Here is a 16202-nt window from a genome sequence, read left to right as displayed (position 1 = left end):
ATATTTATTCATTTATTTATCTAACTACCTATTTTGAATTTATATCTATCTATCTATCTATCTATCTATCTATCTATAGCCTACTGAAAAGCTGATGTGTTTCCAGTTTTCAAAATATGTTTATTTACTTATTTAAAGCTATATATTTATTCATTATCTATAGATCTAGATAAATAAATGAATAAATATATGAATGCTTTTGCTTATAAACAATTAAAAAATGTTTTAAAAACGGTTCATCTATCTATCTATCTATCTATCTATCTATCTATCTATCTATCTATCTATCTATCTATCTATCTATCAGTTTTTAAGATCATTTGTTGTGCAGTGCTGTAGATTTTTTGCAGCAGGCCCTGCAGCTGCAGCTTAATGCAGATCTGATGAACGTTGGTTCGGGTCCAGAGGTGATTTTGAGGTAAAGTGGTTAATTCCAATGCAGAGCTTTGCTTGTGTGCAGTGGGTCTGGAAAAACTGGAAAAGCTGCAAGGTCATTATATTACATGTCTTGGAGACTTTGGGAGGCAAAACTTTCAAAAGATCTCCACCTAGTGGTCACTTACATCAAGTAATGGAGTGGTGAATATTTTGAGGATGAGCTGTGAACATCCAGAGGAGGCTGCATCCTGTGTGGACACAAGCAGGGGAGGAGCTTCAATCTGCAAGCTAGTATATATATTGATTTATTATAAGATGATGGAATGGTATATCACAGAATGTATTTTTTAAGGAAGTGATGTAAACACCCTGACAGCCAAGCAACTCACAAGGGTTAAGCAACATTACAAAAAACTACAACTCAGTACTGTGGTCCAGGTGCATTTATTCAACATTGACAAATGCCATTCCTGTGCAGTAGTAGGCCTGGCCCAAAAAAGAGGGGAAGTAACACTTGTGAGACAAAAACAAGAAAAAACAACTAAATGCAAAGATTGTGAGGAACTAAGAAACAATTTAGCTCTTCAACAACCAATACCTGCTTTAACTTGGGGCATGTGCAGTTCACACTCTCTCTTATACAATATACAACATACAATCATAACTGAGCTGGGTGTTACTTGAGTTAAGAGACAATAATAAGTATTAGATAATCAGTTTTCTAACATGAGATTAAAACCTGGTCCACACAGTGTCCAAACATTTACAATTGAATTACAAAACGTAGAGACATTATAAGCAAGTACTCATTAAAAGGCCATTAAAATAGCATCACTTGTGTTGAAACTCATCAGCACCAATCCCACACCATACTCAGTCTCTTCCCCCAGAAAACCAATGGCACTCTCCTAGAGTTATGGTGTAAACAGAGAAGAAACAGGTGCTAAATTCCAACATAGTCTTTGCACCATATTCTTTTTTAAATATATTGTGTGCTTTGTTGCTGGTTCCATTTTCATTACTAATAAAAGTGGCATTGCATCATGTGTGTGCCTGGCTCCGCATGGCGTGGGCCAACCCAGTGACATCAGGTCAGATGAACTCACTTGAAGCAGCTACAGTTAGAGCTCAGCATCAGTGAAAGTCATCACAACAAGTCACAGTAAAATCAAAAGTGACAGTGCATGTGCCTCTAATGTTTATGCATTAGTCTGTCAAAGGCATTGGGCTATTCCATCCTGATATGTCATGATACGATATGAGAGATATTTACCAGTGTTACAAGCTGGTTTGTGCACAAATTAGAGGACAGCTGGTGTCCAGCTTTTTTAGCTAAGAAGTTAATACTGACTAAAGGTCAAATTTGTGAAATAATGACTTGCACACAGATTTGTGCATTTGGTGGGGAGCTTAATTATGTGGCCAGCAGACCTTCAATATGACTGCCGCATGCAGTCACTGAAAAGTGTTTAGAGATGTCACTCAATTGTACAAAATGAACAGACGTGAGTAAAAGGGCAAAGACACAGGTAGAGAACAACAGTTGTGGACAGACAAAGAAATGTTGATTAAATTAAAAGGATACTTTTAAACAAATACTACACATGTGTCCGCTGTGCATCAAAACAGCACATAACACACACGCATCGCCCCGTGTGTGTTGCATTGCTCTCTTTCAGAGCACTCACACACTTTGTACAGCCTGGAGTGTTCGCAGTCAATGAATGTGACAGACGTGTGTCTCCTTAAAGCATTCGATAGGTTCGGGACTCGTCGTCGGTCCCGAGTGAGGAAGTCCCAGACAGCTTCACTGCTCTGCAGGGCTGTGAGGTTCGTCCTGTGAGCCCACAAAGAAGCAGACCTGTTGTGGGGAGGACGCGGGGGTGCGAGGGCTGTGCTGGTGGTGGGACGTGGAGTAGGAGGAGGAGGTAGATTTGTGGATCTCCCAGTAGTTTCCGTGAAGGTCGAGGGAGGAGAGAGCAGGCGGGTTGTCTCTCTGCATGGGTTTGTGAAACTCTGTGGATGGAGGTGGTGCACTCAGGCATTTCCTCAGACCTGCATCACTGTAAAGACAATGAGAGTTTGTTTCACTCATTTCAAACTAGACGGCGCCATCTTGTGGTGGGATCTCACTTTTAAACATGTTAACGTTCTGACCCATGAGGACAATTTCTTATTTTATTAGTGAAGCAATACCAGACTGATATTTCCAATCCCTCTGTTCAGGACTCACTAGTCCACCTACATCTAAAGGACAAGTGACAATGGTTTGAAGACAGTAATGTCCACCTTTTTGGCAGAAGAAGACAAATGGTTTGAAATGAGCCCTTTAGGTCCAAACAGAATAGAGGATGTGATCTATGGTCTCCAGTGATCTGATCACAGCTCTAAATACTTAAATAGTTAAAGGGATAGTTCAACATTTTGGCAAATTGGCCCATTGCCATAATACCTACTTTAGGAGTAGGTTAGTTACCTTTAATTGTCGGTGCAAGCTATTTTTAGAATGGCGGAGCAGAGCTGTGAGCCACTCAGAGCTACACTACAGAGGCTAATCGGATTTCTTGGTTTCCCTCATATAACTCATCAAATACACAATCCAACAACTCCAAAACGCTCTGGTGGACAAGTTGTGACCTGCACATTCACCACACTATGAGATAATAACAGAATGTTACCAGACAGAGTTGTTTTCGAGGCAAATGCAAGGACTGCTTGCCGAAAAACTGCCCGACCGAAAACAACTCTCTTCTGTTATCATCTCATAGCGAGGTGAATGTGAAACGAACCTACTCCTAAAACTATAGGGATTATGGCAATGGGTCAGTTTGCCAAAATGTTGAACTATTCCTTTAAACAAGTGTGACCAGTTGTGATCGGCACTTACTTCACCTCTTTCTATAAAAATAAATTGACGAATGAGTTGATTAACAAACATATTATTGTGGATCATTATGAAATGAGTTAGAACAGAAGAAGCCTTTTACATTTACAATTAAAATATTTGGCTATCGTTTGTAATTGCCACCAACATTTCTGAGATTTCCATGCAGGCCATGATCTAGGACTTTGTTTGAAAAAGACACTGTATTGAAAATCATCTTTCACCTGTTAGCTGGTTGTCCTCTCCAGGCCTGTCGGTACACGTCACCAGCCACCCCAAACAGCCAGCGCACATCGTCTGGCACCTCGGGGATCCACTCCACAAACCTGCAGCAGAGCAGAAATGATTATATATAATGCACACATCCATCCGTCTTCACAGGTGTGAGTCTTAGACTGCTTAGAGACACTCACCTCTGGGCCACTGAGTAGGCTGACTGAACAGGAAGTGTGTATGGCATCAGCATGTAGGAGGCCACTCTCACCGGCAGCATCCCAGACACCTTGTCATACAGGCCCGATTTGTCCTGACAGGCCTCACAGAACACTGACAGAGACACAGACAACAGGACCAGTCAACTACGCCGCATGCCGACACCAAACTTACCCACCAGTTTAAAGGGATACTTCACCCAAAATCGATAATTCACCAATTTTCTACTCACCGTCATGCCAAGGAAGGGATTGGAGAACTTTCTGAGTCATTAAAACGCTTTTGGAGTTCCAGGGGGGGTCCGTAAGGTAATGGCAGCAGATAGTGCTCACTTTTTCATGTGGCGGCTTAAGGACCCTTGGGTCAGTACGGACGAGCAGTATGGAGGTATTTGGATGTTTCATAGTGTGTGTTTTGGATGATTCAAAAGTGACCACAATCCACCGCCATTATATCAGGGATGCAAAAAGCGCGCTGAAAAGCGCAACACCAATTAGGTGACTTGTGTGAATCGTTCTGATCCGAAGAGTTTCTGTTTTGGGGGGGGGGGTGCGTCTCAGCTCGGTTCAGTAAAATGTTTTTCTACCAAGCTGACAGTGACAATCACGTGAAACTGAGGCGAACTCATTCATGTTTGCCTCTGATTATACTGGTAACAGCCTACCTCCAATGTAGACACGCAACATGTTACCCAAAGCGGCGTGTAGCCGCGTGCATTCGGTGCAACGGTGACGCCCATCCCTGTATATGAAAATCTGTTGCCAGCCGGACCCACCCTGGAACTCCAAAAGCGTTGTGATGACTCTGAAAATTCTCCAAACCCTTCCATGGCATGACGGTGAGTAGAAAATTGGTGAATTATCGATTTTGGGTGAAGTATCCATTTAATGAGGCATGATCTAATCTGTGACCTTCAATCTGAACTAAAGTCAGTAATATAAAATGCAAAAACAGTCCTATCTTTATCACTAACAGTCATTAGAGTCTGACCCTGACCTTTCTTGATTGGTGGAGGGAGAGCGAGCTTCTCATCCAGCCACCAATGCTGTTCCCGCAGTAGGCGGAGCCTCCGGAGCACCCAGTCTTTGGTTGTCTCCGTGTGCTCGCAGCAGCAGGTGTGGGTGGTCTCTGGCAGGGAGGGGCCGTGGGACGGATGCTCCACCATCATCAGGTCTGGTACCAAAAAAACACCACGTCAGTGTCACAGTCCAAAGGTTGAGACAGGAAAGCATCATAACAAGACCGTTTTAGAGTCACCACGGTAACAGCAGCAGTACAATACTCACTGTTCTCCTCCAGGAAGCGGAGAGCATCCTGATAACCGCTCTGACACATCTCAGCCAGGACCTGTAGAGAGAATGTACAGTATATGAATGTATACGTTTTGATAATACATTTATGATTTTCTTTTTCACTTTTTCTACATTTTGTCTTTTAGGTTGACTTATTATTACACAGTGTTATTATCCTGATGCAGCTGAGATGCTTGTCTCAAAATAAAGTTGTTCTTTAGACCTAAAATATTGTTGATATTTTGACCCTTCAGGGGTACCATACATTGTCTGCTTTTTAGTAACACAACTTTAGTCATTCATAGTTTTTGGCAAATCTTTAAAGACTTTTAAAATGTCCATTAATAAACTGAGAGATGTCACTGGAACCAATTTACAGAAAACATTTACAACTTTTGAAACTATTTTAAATAATAATAATGGCAAATAATTAATTTAAGAAAGAATTGCTATGTATTTAGACCTGCTATTTTCAATTTTTAATTTTTTCAACCTATTCTATTTTTATTCTAAATATTCTAATAAAAAAGATAATTGAAGAATATTGGTGAACTCTGTTTAGATCCACTGTGACAAAGCACCAAGCTTAAAGGTGAAACACATGCCCTGACACATCTAATGACATGTCTTATCACTGTCATTGTGATAGCCATGTCACATCACCAGTTTGTTACATTTCATAACAGCAACTTTTTCTGTGAAAGCCACCTCTGACATCACCAGAGCTGATTACAGCCAATCCACTGGCTGAAGCAAGCGGTCAGACCACCTGAGTCCTGAGCCAAAATACGCTCGGCCTCGCTCTGTTCTGTTTGGCTACACACACGTCACTACGGTGACTGTGGGTTTGTACTGGGACGTTTCTTGCTCAAGCATTTTTATGGGCCGATTTAAAGGGTAATTCCTCCCTCTAGGAATGTGGTTAGTGCACAAATGCCCCTGTCACACAGATCTGTGTGAACTCGGTTACATAACCCGCAAAAGGTCCAGACAGCATACCAGGCAACGCACACGTGAGGGCAGTGGTGAGGAGCCGGGCTGCGCGACAACAACGCGGCAAACAGCTCTGCCACAACAAGGTCAAAGCTCACCTCATCTCTATGGTTACCCAACAGTCATCACAGCGACTGGGCAGAATAACAGGAAACATGGGATAAGGGCGAGTGACAGCAGGTCAAGATACTGCTTCCTGTCGGTAATGTGTAATGGGGGCGAAGGGGGATTACGGAGAGAGAGGTGAAAAGCTGAAACGGCACAGAAATTATTTCTCTGTCTGTAGTGATCTGCACATCACAAATAACAACACACACGAGCGACACACTATTTCACTGTGTTGATTCCAGCTCACGTGTCTCACAAAGAGACTTTATCCACTTCTGACAGTGAGGTTTTAGAAAGTCAGCATGCCGCTTAATCGCCTGTGGTGTAGAATGACTTTAATTAATCCTGCTGTATTGGAGGAGGGGGGTCATTCCCTGTCCTAAAACCACATCTGCCGGCCTCCGCCAGGGAATCTGGGTAGTCCAACAGATGTTTCTAGATTAATGTTAATGTTGTCTTTAGCTTTTACAGGGAAACGAGGCTATAGGGCTAATGTGACACGATCAGCAAGTGCACTTTATCTTTAAATTGGAAACTGAAAGCGAAAAGCCTCTTGGAACTGGAGCAGCAGAAACATGATCCACTGTAATTTAGATTTATCTGGTGATATTATGAACCATGGTGGCAACTTTTCTAGTTCCACTAAGTTTACAATGAATTCTTTATAAACAGATTTCTGGATCTGCTCCAGCACATTCCAATTTTTATGATAAGGACTTTTCCCCTCTCACCCACATCACATGATTTCATCATTTTATGGGCTAATAAAGATCTACAGACTAAGACAGCTACTCTGCAATTTACCAACATATCAGAAGGTAATTCACTTCATCTAGTGTCACTGGGGGCATATAACACTGACAAACTCTGCCTCTGGATCCACAGCAGGACCAGAAGATGTCCTTCATGGTCCCAACAGAATGTTCAAACCTCAAGGTTTTACAGTATTTCACCAAAACCCTGGTGTTCCTCCCACCACCTTCCTCAGATCACCAATTATGCATCACATTTTTGTCATCTTTTTGTCCTATACACTGTAAAATGTAACTTTGATCATTACTTAAAATTGACGTCTGGTCGATTTGTTGACTCTTAGTTCACACGTAGTTAATACAACTTTCTGGTGAGGAAAGTAATTAAACTCATCAGGCTAAAGTAACTTTTTTTGAAAAGTATGAGTGACGATAACCATGCTCAAAGAAAGATGGCGGTAATGCGAAGAAGAAGAAGGAGAACTTTTTAAAATTTAAATGTAAAATTTTACTTGCTATCTAATTAGTAAACTTCTAATGCCATATTTTTGTTGTGTCAACAACACCTGTTTGTGAAAGTCGGCAGGTTAACTTTATGTCTTCAATTTAGCCATTTAGCTAACCACGTTAGCCCTCCACTGCCATAGAAGACAGTAACCCTACGTCACGTAAAAGGCCACGCCCCCTCGCCGGTGAAAACAAAGGTCCTCACTTCACAGTCCTCAGTGTGTTCCACAGGCGCTGATACAAAAAACCACAATGCCAAAGAGTTGTTGTGTGGTATATTGTTCGTTGAACAACTTAAAAAAACCCTAATATAAGATTTTCCCTACTCCCCTTAAGAGAGTGGGACAGGAAAAGAAGAGATTTATGGCTTCAGGCCTAAAATTGTACATAATGTGTGGGCTAATTATTAATAATTTTTTTTTTAATGTTATGAGTTTCAATCCCTAGCCGCCCGCACCCGAGGTAACTGCTCTAACCACTACACTACGGCGGCAGTTGATTGACATGTATCACTCAGCATTATATACCGCACCTCTCGCCGCTGAGTGGGCTCATTCTCCGGTAGGATTTATGGACATATATTCCCTAAATAAATCTTTATTTTTTTCGGTAAAACGACGTGATATAGCTGTCTGCCTGACAAACGTTAGCTATTGCAGGAGGTTTCCAGGCCGGTTAACGTTAGATAGGCGAAATCAAGACGGACTACGGCGGGATTTGTATTTACCGCCAGTCAAAGCCAGCAGTTTGTTTTCACCGGAATGGGGGCGTGGCCTCACTTGCTACTCTCATCTATGACATGAGTTGTTTAAACACAGTTCTTTAAACAACTTAGAATTAATGATTTACTTTACTTGGAAAAGTTTTTTTTAACTAAAGTCAACAAATTAAATTTTTCAGTGTACTTTTTCAGTGTGCTCTTGTCAAATATTATCCGCTGCACTTCAGATGCCACCTGAAAAAGCTTGAATGTTCTACCTTGGGCTCGGGTGGAAACAGGGCCCTGCTGAGGCGGTACATGTTGCCCACGTTCATCTGGATGCTGGTGTTGGTGAAGCGCAGCTCGTGGAAGCTGGTGGAGGTGTCGCGGGGACAGATGTCGCTCTCTCCGGAGAAGGGGGAGATGGTGATGGTGTTCTTCAGCTCCGACTGCGGCAGGTTGTCACTGATCCCACCGTCCACGTAACGCTGACCACACAGAGACAGGGATGGGAACAGAAATATTGTACTTAGAGCCGAGGTAGTTTGTTGACAGTATTTCCACTCACTGCACTGACAAACATTACAGAACAAGTTCCACTGGGATATTGTACCATGATAATGGGGCCAGGCTCTACACACATAACAAAGCCACGTTTGTTTTTGCGATTGCCCTGACCCACCAGAGAAGACACTTCGGCCTTTCAAAATTGAAAACCCAAATGCTCTGTGCAGCTCATCAGTCATATGTCTCTAACACAGTGATCTTTGTATGCATGAATGACACAATTTGCAAAATGTTACATAGAGAGAGAATTTACCTAATTCGAAGCGCTATTTGTAAAATCCTACTCAACTTGGCAGGAACACTGCCGGTGGACTGATCGAATGAAAAAATGTGGCCTCTGTGCGAGAAACTGCAGGAGCAGCAGAATTTATATAGGTCAGTGAGAAAATAGAGGTCAGGGAGCAGAAGCATATAGATGTGTGTTGTGACACTTTTACCTGCAGCTATTGTTGTATTTACACTGTAAAAATAAAATGTAAAAAAGAGGTTAAGTAAATAGCTGTAGTAGTAAAACTCACAAACAGCTCCATTAACTGAGGCTGACCGCTTTTACAAGTTAAAGTTACCAACTGTGATTTTTTTTTAACTCATTCTTTTTATTGAAAGTCTTTTTTTCATTTTCTTTTATATGTTGGTTTCACGGGTTGTCTCAAAAAGACAAGAACATAGAAATGATGACTGATTTTTGTTTCTTTTCTTTTCTTTTTTCTATTATTATTATTTTACTTATTTTTCATGTATTCATTTTATTTCCTAACCATTTTATTTTATTATTATTTGTCTATCTGTTTGTTTGTCTTTATTATTTATACTATTTTGCCATGGGAATAAGTTGTACTATGTTTGCATATTTAAAAACTTCAAAATAAAGTATTCAAAAAAAAAAAAGAAAAGAAAAAGACAAGAACAAGTCTTGTGACAACAGGTTGTCAGAAAAGCCTTAAAAGTCTTATCAGGCATCCTGAACACATCTGGCCTCGTCATTTTGTGTTGATGCCTTCAGGATGGCGCTATTAAGTCCCCTCCCAAGGAAGAGTAACTGCTACTTTAGCTGTATTGTTATGTAATGTGTACATAGTAGTATATAGTATATATGTATGCTACGGGTGGGGCTGTGTGACCTTGTTAAGCGTTACATACTTACGTTGTTGTGCTAAGGACTGTAAACAGAATTGCCCCTTGCGGGATGAATAAAGTTTTCTGGCTGACTGACTGACTGAACTATATGTTAATGCAAGTATCAATTAGTTTGAGCTCTGTACAATACACCATTGAGTAGATTTTCTTGCTCATTAAACCAAAGTAAATATCCATTACTTCTTAGAAACTTTATTCTCTTTCTAAGTCTGATTACATGCCTGGCTGTAATATACAGTGGAAGTCTATGGTTGTGTTCTCCTGAGGTTGCATTTGCGTTTAACCAGAAGTAATGAATTTAAAGGATACCAGCTGAACACTTCATTTTCTGAATAAGCAGCAACTCGTCATGATCTTTCAAGGAATTCATAGAACAGTTTACAGTACTTACATTATGTGGAATTACAAGCTAATTTCATGGGCATCTACAAAATTGTGTGTCTTATAGATGACTTTGTAAAGTTTTAAACTTGCCTACAAATTGATTTATAACACATGGACCATTTCTTAGGGGTGTGCTTTACAATACTATTTGTCCACAAGGTCTCATGCCTCAAGTTAATGCACACTGAAGGGCAGAGTCAGTGAGTCACACTGAACTGAGCTCTGAGCCAGGAAGCAGAGAGAACACAATGTACAGTTTCCACAGATGAAGCCTGTGTGGACTGTAGCAATGTACATACACATATATAAACACTTCAATGTGAGTGCAGCAGCTGCTTATAGGACATGATGGCACTGTGTCCCTTTGACAATGAACTTTGGCACCAAGACTGAGACAACAGGCTCCATTCAGGGTGAAACGCAACCAAGATGTCCACAAAGAGGACGTCTGTCGGAGATGATGTGTTTCGCCACGGTGATATACTGTGTGACTGGTCCTGGGACTAAACACACTTAGTATACCATTTACTCTATTTATAGAAAATGTCAATTTCTGTAGCAAATGACTACATCCATTCAAAAAGCTCGTAGTCATCGTGTGCACTTTATAATACTTTGTGTCATCAGGCTAAAGTGATTACTCATTAAATGTAATCTGATTGATTATTTTTTTTATCTGCCTTCATTTTAATTTGATTGACCTTTGAATTTCATAACTGGACATGAATCCAACCTCGAGATTCACAGTCTTACGATTGAGTTTGATCTGGCAGTAGCCTACTGAAATGGAAGTAGGTCTGATGAGATCACTGACAAAGTCCAGTTGCAGCTGATAAGTCAAAGTGAAGGTAACGCTGATATCACAATCTAGGACTTGCAGCTAAATTTGTTGTTTTTTCTCTCTCCCTCAACCAGATGACTAATCATGATCAGTCATCACGTAATAGTAACCTGACCTGTATTTTCCACGTTGCCTCTGGTGAAGCATCTTTTCATTTTCAGATTTTACACGCAAACCATCATATAAAAAGGAATGTTGTTCATCAACATTGCACCCTAAGGCTATTTTAATTCAGCATTTGCCCGTTCAGACTTGTGAGTATTCCTCTCTGATATACGGCTTGTTGCTCCATATTATCACCCCGCCTTAGCACATCTGCCTAGCCTGCAGCCTGCATGTGCTACACTTGTATAAAACGCTACGTCAAGAGATAATCATTTTATCACACGGCGGTGTTGATTTTAATTTTCTATCCTTCAGTTTGTGGCATGTAGTCACACACTGTGTGTTTGCTGCACGTCCCTCCACGTAGATCCTGTTGTGGGTTCACTGTGACGGATCTGATGACTGATCCACTGTGGGAGGCTCTGTGCAGTCTGGGATTATCAAATCAAATCCAAAAGGATTCCACTTTATTATTATATGTCATATTATTAAAACTGTGCAGTTAAAGGAATAGTTCAACATTTTGGCAAATTGGCCCATTGCCATAATCCCTATAGTTTTAGGAGTAGGTTTGTTACCTTTAATTGTCGGTGCAAGCTATTTTTAGAACGGGGCGGTGCGTGGCGCAGTGGTTAGAGCGGGCTATTTTTAGAACGGCAGAGCAGAGCAGTGAGCTGCTCAGTGCTATGGAGGCTAATGGGATTTCTTGGTTTCCTGCTCTCGTGGACAAGTTGTGACCTGCACATTCACCACGCTATGAGATAATAACCAACTGTTACGAGACGGGAACGCACATCAGCGGTTTTGCATGAATTTTCCTCGAAAACAACTCTGTCTCGTAACGGTCGGTTATTATCGCATGGTGAATGTGCAGGTCACAACTTGTCCACCAGAGCGTTTTAGAGTTGTTGGATTGTGTATTTGATGAGTTTGATGAGGGAAATCAAGAAATCCCATGAGCCTCCGTAGCGTAGCTCTGAGCAGCTCACGGCTCTGCTCCGCTGTTCTAAAAATAGCTTGCACCGACAATTAAAGCTAACGAACCTACTCCTAAAACTATAGGGATTATGGCAATGCCAAAATGTTGAACTATCCCTTTAAAGCTGGCTCAGCTGTCTATGTAGTGATCACGGAGTGCTGCTTCCACCCGAGTGAATGTACTAATTGCACAGAGAAAGGTACAAGCTTGAACTTGTCTGATGAAGCAAATAACGTGACTATTCTGAGAGGAGACAAAGCTTTATAAAATAGTAAATATATGGGATTGAAATGGAGAGCAGACACCTACCACTCCTTTGAAGCATGGAGGAATTAGACCACAGTAGATGGGGATGAAGCAGCTACAGATCAGTGCCTGTGGACAGAGCACAGGGTTAAACCACAAGTAATCCTTTTCTTAAAGGGATAGTTCACCCAATATTGAAATTTCACTCATTATCTACTCACCCTCATGTCAATTAAGAGCTGTGAACATTTTCAGAGTCCTCCGTTCCTTCTCTGAGTTACGGGGGGGTCCGCGCAGCAGTATTTGTCCATATAATGGATACCAACTTTCTTCATCCAAAAAGACACACCAAAAAACATCCAAATACCTCCATACTGCTCATCTGTAATGTCCCTCTTGTATTGGAGCCCCAACATGAGAAATTGTTCCGAAAAAAATTAAATAAGTCTATATTTTAAGCTTGTTTGTAGCGGAAGCTCCCAGTGTCTCGGTTCACTGCTCTTCCTGTGTCAGTGCAAATCTTGCGTGATTTGCACTGACCGGCGGAACAATTTCTCATGTCGGGGCTTCAATACAAGAGGGACATTACAGACGAGCAGCATGGAGGTATTTGGATGTTTTTTGGTGTGTCTTTTTGGACGAAGAAAGTTGGTATCCATTGACAACCATTATATGGACAAATACTGCTGCGCGGACCCCCCCGTAACTCAGAGAAAGGACGGAGGAAATTCTCACAGCTCGTAGTCGACATGAGGGTGAGTAGATAATGAGTGAAATTTCAATTTTGGGTGAACTATCCCTTTAAGGTTTGCATGAGTGTAACCATAAAGGCCTCTACAGATTCATATCATAACCATCAGCAAGTACCTGAATGAGCTCCTCTTTGGAGCTGAAGTCTGACACCAGCACGTTCTCCCCATCAGACACTCTGGTCAGCGACACACAGAGCCGCCCTGAGGCCAGGACATGAGCGTCGGGGGGCAGGTCCCGATCCAGACCTGTCTTTATCACCTTGACCAGGTTGAAGCTGGGGTGGAGGGGGCCCAGGTTCCTCTTCCTGGCTTCCTTCGCCACTGTGATAACATCTTCGCAGCATTTTGCTAGGAAAACAGAAGACAGAAGGGGTTAAGGTGATAATACTAACTCTTTGTTTTGACGCTTCCCTGCAAACATAAACACTGATTCAAGTCGACCTGCCACTGGATCAATGATCATTGAAGCTACCAGGAGTCAGTGATCTAACGTGACCTGGACGCAGACTCCTGTGAGCACCACACTGCCCAATGAACACCGGCCGGTCGGCTCACTCACGTGTCTGCTGATATCAGGCCATATGATTGCTCTGATTGATGGTAAGGAAAGTGAAAGAATACATCTGACTCACACAGTCAAACTCAGCGCAAACATGTTTTCTTATCTAACCCGTGGCTCCAGTCTGTATGATATTTAAAGGCGTAGGACTACGAAACATATATCAGTGAAAGCCATTGACAGCCATTATCAGCTTATTGAATACTTCCATATCATCCAAACCTGATAGTAATGAGTAAGTTATATCTAAAGTATAGGCTATTAACATTATCTACAAGGCTGAACAAAGAACAATCATGACAAAGTAACTAGATTGAACTATGAATCTAGACAGGAAAAATATATTCATGCATAGGCCTACTGATTTTTGACTTTGACTAAAAAATGAATTGCATATGCCAACATGTTAATGACATTTAGGTAGGCTTAGTCTTAGTAGTAGGAAACTGAGCGTCTCTATGTTTCATATTCAAGAATATGTGGAATTGCATGCAGAGATGGACAGAGTACTTGACCCCAGTACTTGAGTAAGAGTAGGTAAATAGGCTACTATATAAAACAATACAACAATGCAAATAAATACTACTGAGTAAAAGTAAAAATATTTGTCTCGGAAATGTATTCAAGTAAGAGTAATAAGTGCCAAAGAAATATAATACTCAAGTAAAGTACAAATCCTTTGGATATGTACTTAAGTACAGTACTCAAGTAAATTTACTCTGTGACTGTCCACCACTGATTGCATGTATTCACTGAGACATTTTGTTATTTCTATTTGCATAAATAAGCAACATTCTGTGGCAAAACAAACACAAACTAAATTTCAACCTGTTGTCTAGCAATAACTGAACTGAAACAAGTTCAACCGAAACTACTCCAACGAACGACTACTGTAGCCTATATGGCAAAAAGAAGAAAAAAAACATACATTAAAGTAACAACAACTACAACAACAACAAGAACAGGCTATAGGACATCCTGTTCCCTGTGCATTGAGCTCCAGGCGGCACACAGCCAGCGGTATGTCTTACTTATAGATGCCTGGCTGGCGAGCACCGAGGCGGTCAGAGCACCGGCCGAGGCGCCGTACAGCTTGGTGGCTCCCTGGATGAGGTAGGGCGCTTTCTCCAGCAGACAGCTGGCCACTCCGATGTGATAAATCCCCAGGAAGCCGCATCCGGCGAAGGACAGATTCCAGCCGCCGTTTAGGTCGAACATGGCGGGGGCATGCCACGGCTCGTGGGAGCCCAGAGAGTGCACCGAGAACACCGAGAACACCGCGGAACTCGCACCGCTGTCTCTGCTGCTGGGAGGAGGGAAGCGGACTGGCAGACTTTAAAGAGGGAAGTGAAGGGAGGGCCAGCTGCTGGTGGTGCGTTCAAGTGCCGTCGGAACAAGTAGTTACAACGTCTGTCGTGAAATGTAGGCCACATTAAACGACACTCTTATATGAGATTTACAGGCTACATTTAGTGTGCATAGGTTATTACAACATGTGTTATTTACTGTATTTACTATTCATTATTGATGTTTTTCGGTTTAGCAGGGTTTCCAGAGCTCGTTCACAGTGTTTGACCATAATCTGCCCTGTGGTCACATGCACAAGACCGAGAATTCACGTGAAGTCATTGAATGTAGCTCACATGTAGCGTCGTAGGCTGGTTTATTTACAAGTTTAGAGATTTACACACAGCTGTGACAGTGAAGGCAACATGTTAGTCGGAGCAGGATTGGGTTAATGGAGGTCTCACATCCCTTTTCTACTAAAGGACCAATAAAAAGCAAGTGGAATAGACAACATGTAGCCTAGTTGTGCTGACAGATCACTGTGAATACACTGTGTCTCTGCTGTGTCATATCAGGACAGAGAAAGTAACAGATTTAATCGGATTTGGATCAAATGGGAAATTTTATTTAACTCTTAGCTGTCGATGATGATGATGATGATGATGATGATGATGATGATGAAGATGATGATGATGATGATGATGATGATGATGATGATGATTCAACAACACCATGTCACTGTATAGTCACTGGAGGCAGAGTATTAGAGCAAACCACGAATAAACAACAATAGAATAACACATTTTAAGCAATGGTAGGCTATACATTAAGAATAAAAGGTTTGATATTGGGTGCTGTTGGTTGCTGACAGCTAAAGAGGCCTTACTGAACAAAACAAAAACACCTCATTCCAAATGGCCAATAAAAAGGTATAGGCCTATGTTATGCTGCATATCCCTATTTATATCATAGTGACTATAATTCCTATAATAATTAGGCTATTTTTTTCGGTAAATTAGGCTACTAACATTAGCTAAATTATTTTAATATAGCCTAATTGTACCGTATAGCCTACTGAATAAGATAACTATAATAACTTATCTTGACTCAGTATTAAATAGGCTATCATATAATAATGCAAAAATGTTATTCCATTATGGGCTGTTATAGACCTGTCGGATTGACTATAGTTTATGTATCAGCAACACTGTAACACTGTAACAACACTGAGTTGTTCTATTTTGGGCGCGATAAAGCCATAGGATTATTGTGGGCTAATATCACAGCGGCCATATGGTA

General features: G+C 41.4%; 1 protein-coding gene across 1 annotated transcript; it reads right to left on the bottom strand.

Moving 5' to 3' along the window:
• Window positions 1-806: 806 nt before the first annotated feature.
• Window positions 807-14921, bottom strand: pnpla3 (patatin-like phospholipase domain containing 3). The gene is made up of 9 exons (XM_085768855.1): window positions 14648-14921; window positions 13173-13405; window positions 12369-12434; window positions 8325-8534; window positions 4981-5041; window positions 4691-4867; window positions 3676-3808; window positions 3487-3588; window positions 807-2441 (listed from the first exon to the last, which is right to left on the bottom strand). Exons 1-9 carry the CDS (start codon window positions 14832-14834, stop codon window positions 2186-2188), a joined length of 1425 nt encoding a protein of 474 aa, XP_085624981.1. The 5' UTR covers window positions 14835-14921; the 3' UTR covers window positions 807-2185.
• Between the last annotated feature and the right edge of the window lie 1281 nt (window positions 14922-16202).

This window comes from Trachurus japonicus, chromosome 23 (assembly GCF_045865225.1).
Source record: "Trachurus japonicus isolate A0001 chromosome 23, Traja_1.0".
NCBI lineage: Eukaryota > Metazoa > Chordata > Actinopteri > Carangiformes > Carangidae > Trachurus > Trachurus japonicus.
Note: the sequence above shows the minus strand (reverse complement) of the source record. Positions and strands in the feature narration are given on the sequence as shown.